The 13,068-nt window shown below is 39.3% G+C and overlaps 1 protein-coding gene across 1 annotated transcript in view; it reads right to left on the minus strand.

The window, feature by feature from the left end:
• Positions 1–13,068, minus strand: part of LOC132127628 (zinc finger SWIM domain-containing protein 6) — an 80,257-nt gene that overhangs the window by 10,692 nt on the left and 56,497 nt on the right. Inside the window, exons 5-10 of the mRNA XM_059539586.1 lie at positions 12,114–12,293; positions 10,647–10,823; positions 10,236–10,382; positions 7,865–8,014; positions 4,832–5,098; positions 1,065–1,200 (exon numbers count right to left, since the gene is read on the minus strand). Of these exons, the coding sequence (XP_059395569.1) occupies positions 1,065–1,200; positions 4,832–5,098; positions 7,865–8,014; positions 10,236–10,382; positions 10,647–10,823; positions 12,114–12,293 (1,057 nt within the window). The remainder of the gene's footprint in view (positions 1–1,064; positions 1,201–4,831; positions 5,099–7,864; positions 8,015–10,235; positions 10,383–10,646; positions 10,824–12,113; positions 12,294–13,068) is intronic.

Genomic DNA, 13,068 nt, shown 5'->3' on the forward strand with positions numbered 1-13,068 from the left:
CATTTCTGTGATAATTCTTAGAACTAAATCAATTGTTGCTTTGAAACGAATGTATCAATTTACGCAAGAATCCAATTTTGCGCATTTATTAAATTTGCAACTTGAATGGAAATATACATGTAAATTTACATATTTGTGTGACTTTTTTGGTAAATGACATACATTTGCATTAATTTACATATTTGTTGTTTCACGGATACAATTTTCAGTTCTATAAATGATTATCACCAAAATCTGTTGTGCTTCTTATTTCGTAAAACCAAATGTAGATCGCTGCTCTAAAACAAATGCATACATTTTGGAAAGATTATAATTTTGAGCATATATTAAATTTGCAACTTTGATGGAAACATACATACTAAAGTGAAGGCGAAAATTTGCATAAGAACAAGCAGAACTGATTTTAGTGTTAATAATTTGTAAAACTAAGCTTAAATTGAAACATGTCAATTTACTCAAAAATAGCTGAAAGAACGATTTCCATTCTGCTTGTGTTTCATGAATGTGTTGTGTGTGTGTGTATGCTGACAAAGACTTCATTTAAATATTCAAAATATGTATTAAACAGGTTTTGTAAAGGCGCTTGTATAAATGTAAAATTGTTGCTAACATATACACACAAATACAGGGTTTGTACAAGTGCGCATACGTAAACGGCCTCAAACTCGCATGAGTCGTTGAGGGGGGGTGTGGGGTGAAAGGAGTGTTCTGCGTTACCTCTGCAGCCCAAATTAGACTCAACGACACATATTTATTATTCACACTTTTTCAAAAACTCATTTTCAGTGGCCATGAATTATTTAGCAGTTTTCCAAGCAAAAGGCACCTTTTGATTAAACTGTGCCCCAGATAACCTCACGCCCTACACACACACACACACACTCACACACACACATCTGAGAATCAGCGAAGACGTAACCATGCCTTCTCAGGGTGAGTAAAGTCAGTAAAAACATGAGATGCGATGGGAAAATAAGCCACAGCCGTGGGCGTGTTCATTATTGTAGGTGGACGTGACTGAGTTTTAGCAGCAAGTGTCGCCCGTGCGGCCTGTGGAAACTCACCGCATTGCTCTCAGTGCAATTTTGTACGCCAGTTCGGCATCGTGAGGTAGGAGGCATGTGAAGAGATACTTGGCAAACGTGTGCATCGGAACGCTCTCTCTATAGATGAGCTCTCCCAAACCACTGTAGGGCCCACCTGCAAGAGAAAAACACAACCGTTCATGCACACAAAAACATACAGGAACAATTGCATTTACAGAACTTCCCAAACTTTTTTTGTCAGCTAATTTTTACATTTACTTTAGCCCCCCCAATATATTTTAACCCTAGAAATCCTACTACTGTATATTATTTTAAAAACACAAGGCCTCTAAATGATCAACATGATCAAACTTCGCTGAAAAACCTGTTGCACAGTCTACTACATTCTCTGATCGATAGCTTTTAGGTTTTTTTTTTTTAACAAGTAAAAGGCCTTTAACAACTACACCAAACTGCATACTTTCTGAATAAAACTGATGTAATCTTTTCCTTTAAGCTCCAAATTTTCATTATAATCACACTGTATGAGCCAAAAGGCCTGATGCATCAAATATGGTACTCAACAAATAAGTTTTTTTTTTAGATCTTTAGATGACTAAAGGTTCAATAAACCATTGCATTTCAAATTTTAATTGCGTTATTTTTCTATTATTTAATTTCTAGCTTTGCAGATTTAAAAAGTAAAAATTTAACACAGTCACCCCTTTCTAGTTCTCTAATTTAGGATAATGGTCATATGACATGAAAGTAAATTACTTGAATTTTTTTCATTATGATTTAAATTATATTCATTATGATTTAATCTGACATTTTTACAAATGTAAATAATTATAAGCTTTGAATCAACTCATCAGCTCCCCAGTTTAAGAAACACTGATTTAAGTGAACACAGTTTCAGTTTTCATTCATATGTACTACTCAATTTATGTAGGTGCAATGCTTCTGTGAAATGTTAAAAACAACAGTCACAGTCACATAAGATGTAGATGAAACCTACAGAAAGAAAATGCAAAATCGTGAACCATGATTCGGAAGATACAGCACATGCCCTTCTGAAGGTGTGAGATGTGGTTAGAAATGCACAGATTTGTAGGTACAAACAGGGTGTAAGAGTGGGTTTGTGAGAAAGAAACGCCTTCGAGGTTCATGTTTCACTTCGCAACCAAGTGATGCACAGTTGCACACACACCCAAGATACCTTTCAGCATGACACATCAAAACCACATAATGTACTGAGGTGCTGCCATTACTTTAACAATATTTACATTCCGCTTTAAACACTGCCATGGTATTGTTAGCGTATTACCATTGGTTTCCCTCCAACATCATAGATTGGTTGTACTGTAGGTCAGGAGTGAACATGGATAACAACATTTCTGAAAAGCGTCATGTTATCCATTTCCAGGGGAAATGCACAAAAAGCAGGCTGTGGTGTTTCCGGGGCGAGTACAGATCGTTTTACAGACCCTCCCCCTCCTTATCCTCAAACCAGATGAAAACCACACGCCCACTTCCAAGCATGCAGGCCTTTTCACACTTGCCTACGAAATAAACTGCTATGCTAGAAGACATATGTGAGAGCTTAGCTATTTCTGTCATTAAATAATTTTAGATTGAGAGCACAGCGACCACAAGCCACTTCACAAATACAGACAGCACTGAACACACAAACAGACACCGACAAACTAACCAAAATAAATAAACATTCATAAGAGGCATACGTGCTACCAGCTACCTAGGCAGCATCAAAATAAAACCTCATATGTGATGCTTTGCATAGGCAGAAACTCACAAATAGCACTCAACTAGACTTAGCGTACTGCTAAGCTAACTCTGATAAGCATAAAAATATATATTACACACAAATATTTAGTAATATTGTACAGAAGTATAACTAAATAATAAAGTATACACAGTCAACATCTATCTCGACTAATTATTCATCAAGGATACAATATGTCCCCAGAGTTTGTTCCAAAGCATTCTGGGATTGCCTTCTTTGCAAAACATGATCATGCTGCCTCATAACATCCCTTGTTTTAGCTAAATTATAAACACAGCACTGCATTTATACTTCACAGAATGCCTTGCGATGAGCTTTGAGCGAAACTACTAAAAAGTAAAAAAAAAAAAGGCAAACAAAAAACTGATTAGGACTGTACTATGTATTTTATACTTATTAGATCTTCAAGCTGTTAGCTTAGCATCATGCTAATGTCTAACAAATTATTTTGCTATGTATTTTTCAGTGCGTTTGAACATGTGGCATGAGAGCGCCAAGGCTTATCGGACATAGCAACAGCAACAAAGGCAGGTCTTTGCAAAGAGTCAACTGGCTATTGGCTCTTTCAATTAAAAGGTAGGACATTCTGCAATTTTGTGCATTTAACATTTTCCCATTCATAGTAATAAGAGTAAACCATCTTGGTAAATATTAAGTGTTTGGTCAACCTCTGTTCAACTGAACCTTAGGAATCATTACAGCAAGGCAGCTCACTAGGCTTGTAACAGAGCTACAGTCACGTCCTACTGAAGATGCTAACTGAAAACAACACACACAACAGCCAAGCATGCTAACTCTATTACAGTGTGTACTGGAAGGGGGTGGCATGCTCTGGATGTCTCTCAGTGTGAGAACGCTCTTGTTTTGATGGATTTTCACATTTGGCCAGAACTCCCCCAAACCCTTTAGCCAATAGAATGCGTGCCTTCCTGTTTATTGTGCCCCTGTCACACTCTTGGCATATGCTGGGTGGAGGAATCCACAGAGCAGGGCCAGTTTATCAGTTCTCTTCATTCTTTCAAAACAACCCAGTGGCGTTCAGAGCTTTGCCTCTGTAGGCAAAGACCATTTCGTTTTACTCCCAACACCAGCCGCGAGTGAAACAAACAGCCTCGCCCCCCACTGGGTGCCTTTGCGCATGCTGAACACCGCTTTGAGGGAAATGCAATTTAATCGAGTCTGAAACTTTGCTAAAAGAGGAAAACAGCTAGGTTTTCTGAAGAAAACAAGCATGGTTCTTGCCCCTGCAAAGCACACCACCATGCTGTTGAAGTTTGGTAGCTTCACAACTTTTCTAGCTCATGCATTGCTTAAGTTTCTGAATGATTTGCTAGACTGTTCTAAGTTAGATGCTAAGGTATTCTTAGTGGTTACTAAGGCCTTGTGAAGTTAGCGACCATCTAACAAGACCCTACCTTTGCAACTGACAAGCATCCACCCAAAACACACTACCGACGCCCTTTAAATGATTCAGAAACATCAGCAATGGATAAGCAAATACAGGTAAAATTGCTGAGCTAATTTCATGGTAGCGAATTTTGCAGGGGAGGCTTTTACGAGGCTTTTGTGATACCTAGATAGTTTAACATCATCTTTGTTTAGTAAAAAATATGTGAGATTTAACTGTAGCTTTTTCAAGCTTTATTACAGTACTAACTTCCAGAGCATCGCCTTCTGCAACAACTACTGAACCAGCTAATCAAGGTCTTCAAGATTACAAGGAACATTCAATCAAGTGTGTTGGAACAGGTTTTAGCTCAGAGAGCAGAACTGGACACCCTTGGTATATAGTATGTGCTATTCTATAGCAGATTTTTAAAGACACACTTCACAAACTATTTGGCTATATATTAAGCTGACGCATGAGGAGATCAGATGCAGCCATTCCAGAATTGTTAGCTATGTCCAAATGGCTTCCCCAGGCTATTGCTTTCAGCCTCAGTTAATGAAAAACAAACAGCATTGCAGTCATTCCCTCGCACTGTAAATCACCAAGACTTACCCTCTAAAAGGAAGACAGCTTGCTTGCGGAAGATCTTGACCAGGGTGTCATCCAGGTCAACTTCCTGCAGCTTGGCGATCAGGTGCTCCTCATTGCGGCACACCTTCTCTTGGGCGTACAGTCCATCGGGCATGATTCTCTGCTGCCCCAGTCCCATCAGGGCCGTTTCCACCGCCAGGGCCAGATATGACTCACCCTCCTCTAGGAAGCGGCGCGTGGACGGAAACAAATGCAGCTCGCTGTGCTTGCTCGAGCTCATTGTGCTGGCTACAGAGGGTGAGAAACAGAAAGAGCATAAGAAACCGGGAGGTGGTGACACCTCCAGAGTTAACCACTGTAGTGAGACCTTCCTCCCAGGCACTGGTTCTTAGACAGGTCTTGTTGTATAATGAGGCACCAGAGAGGAACTCTGCCTGGACTCTGCCTGGTCTAATGAAGCAGCTCATCCTGATATGGCATAGGGCAAGGCATGCTCAATTAGGCTCCTGAGTGACTGAGGTAATACACTGTACCCTGGACTTGCAAATGTATTGGATGGTCCATGCATCACATTCATATCTGTGAGATGCTATTGGATATGATGAGGCCCAGGCTGTATTTAGTATGTAGTAGAGAGTGAGAGAAAGACAGAAAGACAGACAGACTGAGCCCCTGCTCTTCACTCTTCACTGATCTCCAGCTACATTGCTGCCATCGACATGCAGCTCTGAGCCTCGCAAGGCTTCCCACCAACTCGGCATCTAATCCAGCTTTTTAATTGGCTGCACTGGAGTCGACTGAAAAGGCAGGTTTTTGTGCCTAGGATTAGCCCTTTAACCAATCAAAAGGCTGTATTAAGTGCCGAAGGCTCAACATCTCGGCCAATTAAAAGGCCAAATATGGTGCTAAGGATTGATGCCTAAACCAGTCTTTCGATTGGCTTTGAGAAAATTATCCTTAGCACTAAATGCAGCTATATATTTGGATGAGAAGTCGATCCTTTGGCACCAAATTCAGTCTTCTTATTGGGTGTGAGGAACAGAACCTTTAGGTGCAATAAAAATGATGAATTTGTTGCTGAGGTGGCAGTCCCTCAGAACTAAACTGAGCCATTTGATTAGCACCAAATTCAACCTGTTAATTTGATAAGAGGTCAATCCCAAAGGACCAAATAGAGCTTTTTAATTGGTTGCACAGTCATTGATTGAAAAGGCAGGATATGGTGCTAAATACTGACTCCTCAACCAGACTTTTGATTGCACCAATTCTTTGACTAGTTGAGAGGTTGAGCCTCAACACTAAAACAGCCTTTTGATTGGCCACGGGGAACCAATCCTATGCAGCCAATAAAAAAGATGGATTTTTTCCTAGGGAGTCAGTCCCTCAGAACTAAATCCAGCCTTTTGATTTGCTGCAAAGAATTCAACCCTAGTCTTTTGATTGGCTGTGAGGAATCTACCCATCTGATTGGCTGGGCATCACTGATCCCTCAGCACCAATTCCAGGCTTTTGATTGGTAGTAATGATTAATTCCCTTAGGTTTCTAAAATTCCACCATGCAAACACTGGGCCAAAATGAGATGTGCTATGCATGAAGGCCTAAAGATATCCTTGATTAAAACAAGCTTTATAAAATGAAATATAAATATTTATTTTTTTGGCACTGTAAATAAATTTCGCTTGCACATAAGTGCTATTGCGGGCTGAGCCATCATTTAACATCTTTTACGGACATTCACAATGTCTCCTAGCGAGTGGTGGTTCTCGCTTTAAATCACAACCTTGGTGCAAATCCCTTCCTTAAAACCTTGAAAAATATGAAACGGGCCATGTATAAAATTGTTTAAAAAAAACATAAAGAAAAAAAGTATTGGATTTCTGATCGTTCATGTCGTTACTATTTTAACAACAAATTGAATCCAGAGCTCCATGTTCTTGGTTACACATTAACACCATTGGCGACTCATTCGGGGCTAATAATGAGAAGCATCATAACATTTTAATGATGCCTCTTTGGACCTGTGCGGCTGGCTCCGGGAGGATTTAATGTCCTAATCAAAAATGAGCACAAAGAGGAAAGCTTGAGGCGTCAGACCTTCTTTTGTATTGCACTCCTCTTTCTTTCTCCTTTCCTAATAAACTAAGTTCAAAGCCAACCGCAGCAAGAGAGAAATAAGTGCTTTGGCTTGAGGAGAGCCTTGTCTACTCTTGGACTAACTGAACCTAACAGGAAGCCTCAGACAGGAAGCTGGGAGATTTGGAGGGCTACATAGGGATATGTCTGGCAAAGTTACAGCACACAGATATCTGGTATCAAGCAAAATCCTATCCTCATCAAAATCCCTTTTGGACTCCTAATTAGGTATGAGTTCATTAATGGGTTCAAGTGTGGAATAGGAGTTTGCATGTACACTAGACCTGTGGCTCTACGGGCTCCATCTTGAGTGGGCTTGCTAGAGATGGACGATCACACCTACCCTTTCAGGTGCCAATCAGAATGGGCATGAGCCCAAAGGCAACAATAATGTATAATTGCAGCACCGTGTTCTCTGATTGTGATACAGTCATCTGTCCAATCAAAGCTCATGAATAAGAGATTGGAACAGAAATCATTAAAATTAAAAATGCATTAAAAATGCAGCAGGGAAGAATAAAGTTATGACTTTTAGGCTCAGATAAAAGAGACTCATGCTTTACTCCTTTATCTTTTTAATCGGAGTCTAAAGTAATAGCATATGTGAAGTTAATGGGAGGGTTGATCGGTTCTACTACAGTGTTCTAAAAACCTGAAAACTCTTGTTGCAAATAGATGTTTTGTCGATAAAGCAAAAACGACGTACAACTTACAGACCGGCTTTTCCTAAGTGGAGCACATGGCGCATGAAATATGCTGTATAAATGTTTACATTAACAGTTTTTACTATAAATATTACAGAAGATGCTTAAGACGCCTGACGCTTTAACAGGGTGTTAATAGGACTTGACAATTTCAGCTAGTTCGTAAATACACTGTAAATAACATGAATCATGCTGTGGCATCTCACATCTTTGTACCTGAGAAATCTAGAAAACCGCTTTGCGAACGGTCTTCTTCCCCACGGCCGGTTTCCATCAGTGTGCTGAAGAGCGTTCCAATGGGGTCCAAAGGGTGTCCCACCCATCCCTCTAGATTAGTGATGGACGTCACCCCTTTATGAAGCAGATCTAGATAGAGAAAAAGATAAAGTGGTTTGTTTTTTGGATGGTACACAAAGAAACACTCTTTTTGAGATTATGTAAGCAATGGCCTTCAAACTCCCTATCTAGGCAAATTACATCACAGGGATGTCCCCTAAGCAAATGCTGTTCCAAAAAGAAGGTAAGAAAACTGCACTGTTTTACATGGTACTTTGTAATTGCCAGCACCTTGCAACTGTTCCAGAAAGCATTGCAACAAACTTGAGATCATTTTTCTCAGTACTGACATGCATTGAAAAAAAAAATTATAAACGTAAAAAGGCACAATTTTACTCAAATTTGTGTTATTTATTGTGCTTATTAGTGTGAGTCATTATCAATATATGAGTCACACTCTAGTTGATTCTTAAGTCTCTGCAGATGACTAGAGAGAAATTATAAATAAATGTAATTCAATAAAGAAACAAATACATGACAGTGATAAAAATAGCACACAATCTACCAAAAGACAAAACCGTATCTAGAGTCTGACTATGTGAGCTGAACAATGGGAGACAGTGATTTCCTTTTAGCTGTCTTTTGTGGAAACACTGGTGTTTTACATAAAGCCCAGAACCGGGCCATAGAGCTGCCTCGCTCATTTGAATAATATGAATTATGCGTGGGCACTTTCACCACAACAAGCAGTCACCTGCATTTAAATGCAATTGACCTGGGCATGAGTGGACATTCAGCTCTAGTGAAGAGAAGTGCTGCATGAAACTGTTACCTGGCCATTAGGTACAGAGACAGCGAGCACAGGAACACAGTACTGAAAAGATAATTGGGTAACAATGCTACCATTTTTTGGCCTTTTTGGCATTGGTAAGGATGCGGATGACAGAAAAAAAGATGGGAAATTACAAAGGAAAAATCTTGGATTTAAACTGCACGTATACGACAGCAGAAAGCATCTGCAAATCACTTAAATAAAAATGGATGTTATCTGGCAACACAAGTGGCTGTTGGAAATGCAATGAGGGTCTGTCCAATCTAAAAAAAAATTGTTTAAAGGGCACCTATTATGCAAAATTCACTTTTATGTTGTTTGAACATAATTGTGTGTTGGCAGTGTTTGTACACAACCACCCTATAAGGATAAAAATGCACTCACTCCTTTTTTTAAATTCCCATGAATCATAAGCAGTTTCATAACGTGCTGTTTGCAGAATCGGTAAAATGTGACATCATATTTTACAAGCCCCACCCACGGACCCTGCCGTTTTAGCAATGACCCCACCCTGAGTGAGCTGCACACAATCCTCCATGTTTATCTTCACGCTAGAGCATTTAAAAGCAGCATTCAAGTAAGAAATGTATTTTTATTAATTCTACAAAAGTTACTCAGTTCAGAGCAGAGAGTGATTTTCTGTTTGTCTGGGTCATATTAACAGCATACACACTGCCGTTACTTAATACACAGATCTAATAAAGACATGTGATACCTTTCCCAGACATAACCGACTGTGTTTTTGTAACTTATGTGTGTATTTAACAAACCTGACAGTTTAAGCGCAATAAGACATAGTACTCGTATGCCATGTAACAGCTGCTTTCTGTTTACTCAGAAAACAGTGTATCTGAAGTCTAAACTGATATGGCTTTGAAACTCATGATTTCAGTGCGATAGACATGATGATCAAAATCAAACTGATGTTGTTAGGCAGAGTATCTGAGGTACAGCAGCTCATTTGCATTTAAAGAGAGATGCACAAAAACAGCATGTTTCTGCTTCCACTCAAATAAATGATCTGTGGGGTATTTGGAGATTAAACTTCACAGACACATTCTGGGGACACCTGAGGTTTACATAAAATCTTGTAAAAAAGGAGAATAATATGTGCCCTTTAAAATAATAAATTTGAAATACTATGCAAATAAGCAGCAATGCGATGCATCAAATACCATTAATAACTCAGGCATGGGCTGCCTTTCCCAAAAGCATTATGAGCTAAGTTTGCTCATGGTGCTATTGCTTCTATGATCTACTTAGGCTTACAAAGGTTTTTGACAATGTAGCCATGGTTGAAGTCGAATGTTAGCAAGTTCATCATTCTATATGATTTGTCTCCTTCCATATTTATGAAAATAATAAACGTAAGAAATGATTTTGCATTATAACAACTTGCAAACAAACGCTTTCCCCCACCAAATGTTAATTTTTAGTGGCAAGAAACCAATTCGACCGGCAATACAGTTTTTAACTCACCTTTCTTGTGGTTTCGGAAGAGCTCCAGCTGTTTCTGCTGCTGCCGGCGCAGGGTGTTGACGATGGCGATGGCCAATCGCAGTGCTTCCCGTGGGTAACCATGAGATCTCAGTGCATCTACCCTGGCGCAGGCCGTAGGGACGTGTTCTGTGATAGAAAGCCCCCCAAAAAAATCCTTTAACAAATCTCAGATGGGCACAATAGAAACATATTCACCCGCACACAAAAGGCTAGTGGTACAGAAAATAAAAATGCCTTTCATATTCTTAGAAACTCTTGTTCTCGCACCCTATAAAGCCTCCATTCATTGCTTTTTTCTTAAACTCACTCTGTTTTATTTCTTTATGCTATAGACTGCGTAACACAAAGAGGCGAGTCAAGCAAACGTCTTTTTCCGGCCGAGATGCTCACCGTGCCACAGGAGCCAGCCGCGAGAGTCAAAGAGTGAATTTTCAGTGTTGTCATGGTAACAGTAGTTGGTGTAGAGGTCGTCGTTGATAATGTGCTGTAAGTGGCTGTCTTGCCAGTGGAGATCGCACGCCTCGATGGCTCGTGTGAAAACCGTCCGGTGGGGACGGGTGCCCAAATCTGAGGACGAAGAGGGAGGGAGGAGGGGAGACAAGGAAAAGGGAAAGGAAATTGCTCTGTCATTCTCAATGCTAGCTCTGAGAGCAAGGCCCCTGGGGGCCTGTCAGTCAGGGGCAAACTGTAAAACCTTCGGAAATAAGTCCATAGATTAGTGCAGCGAGCTGAACTGTCATTCACAGGTGGTACAGATTCCAACGTGACCACTGCAAGGTGGCATTACATGGGCTGGGTTATCTAGCATCAGAAATTATTATATCACGCCTTTTGATCATATTTAATATGCAAAAACTAAGTAAACTATATGATGCGGGGACTTCTGTAAACATTTGAGTGATAACACAAATTAATAATTGAATCAGGCAGTCAGTTCAAAAGTTTGTGGCAGCATTTATTTGATTAAAATACAGTAAGAACAGTAATATTGTGAAATATGTTTACAATTTAGAATAACTGCTTTCTATTTGAATATATTGCAAAATGTAATTGATTTCTCTGATGCATAACTTAATTTATCAATGTGGAAAACAGTTGTGTGGATTCATATTTTTGTGGAAAGTGTGATACTTTTTTATTATTCTGTGATGAACAGAATGTTCAAAATAACAGCATTTATTTGCAATAGAAACATCATACATGCCTTAACTTTCACTTTTGATCAATTTAATGCATACTAGCTGAATAAACATTAAATTATTTCAACGATAAAATGCAAATATTACTGACCTCAAACTTTTGAACAGTCTAATAACACTTAAACAGCAAATGAAGTACACTGAGTAGAATTATTTCATTGATTTATTGTTTTATTGTCAACAAAAACATACAATATATCATAAATATTTGCTATATCACCCAGCCTTAGTGCATTACAGACAAAAAAACTCTAATTAAATCTATACAAACTCTGTGCCAACCAGTCTATAGCCCATTCATGCCCAAAATACCCATGCCTTAGGAAAATGGGAAGTCATTTCATTGCAATTACCTGTCTGGAGCATGAATATTTATAACAAAACACATCATAAAATCTCTGCAGATGCTGTCGCCTCGGTATAAAAGACCTGACTAATCGAAAAGTTTCAATGGAGCTATTTCCCCTCTCCTTCAACCGTCGCTTTCGCCCAGAGTTATGATTAGCACAGCAAGGACAAAAGCCAGGGAGGAAGTACTGAACCGCTGTTATTAGGGGCATTCCATTAGTCACACAAAGCCTAATAAAAGGGGTGCACGTTGATTAAAACACCCCCGTTTTTGCCCCCACCACCATGACATGCACACACACACACCTACCTTGGTTGCCGTGTGCACCCTGAGGCAAGGCATTGGTTAAATTGGGCAGCTCGTTGCCATGGTTACCGTCCTCCAAGGGACACACGTCCACACTGTCCCACTTCTTGAGCTGCCTGAGCCAAGCGGCCTTCTGTTCCAGCTTACAGTGGGGGTTCAGCACGATACACATCCACAAGGCACCTGGGAAAGACCGGGAGCGTCAACACAAAGCAATATGGAGGGATGCTTGGCGGTTTCTTAAGAAATAAATGATGTAGACCTCACCAAACAGCCTCCGAATCGGCCTGGGAGGTTCATACGGTACAAACAGACAGATAGCTTCATTACATCTGACAGACAAACAGATAAATAGGTCAGCTGACTGCTCGACTGAACACTGTTAACTTTAACACAGACAAACGACCTCAGAGAGCTCATCAAATAACTTCCTTTATACTCCGCTTTACATCTGATGGTAATCAGATAATCCTGAGTCACTAATGACAGCAATTGCTCAGAATCAGCTTCATGTATTTTTGCTCAGGCTTACTGAAGATGACAAGGAATTGAATGCAATTCTTTTGATTGGATGAATAACCAGATATGGTTTTTGGATTTATATTGTTGTGATGTATCTTTCTGCTCTATGCGCAGTGAAAATCAAGATACAAAATTTGGGTGTGCAAATGAACAATGCAATTTAATAATGACAACATTATTAAAAAAAACCTATCTATCTATCTACCTATCTATCTCTCTATCCATGTCATTAAATGTAATCTGGAACATATAACTAGATTATATTACATTAAAAGTCAGACTAAAATTACTTTATTGATTACACGATTACATATTCACATGGTTGACATGCCGATAAATCAAAATAATACATCTTTTTATGAAGTGTTTGTTGCAATTTAAAAAAATATTTATTTAAATGTTATGATTTAATTAATTATTAGCTCTAAATTAAACT

The sequence above is a fragment of the Carassius carassius genome, chromosome 45 (genome assembly GCF_963082965.1).
Source record: "Carassius carassius chromosome 45, fCarCar2.1, whole genome shotgun sequence".
Taxonomy (NCBI): Eukaryota; Metazoa; Chordata; class Actinopteri; order Cypriniformes; family Cyprinidae; genus Carassius; species Carassius carassius.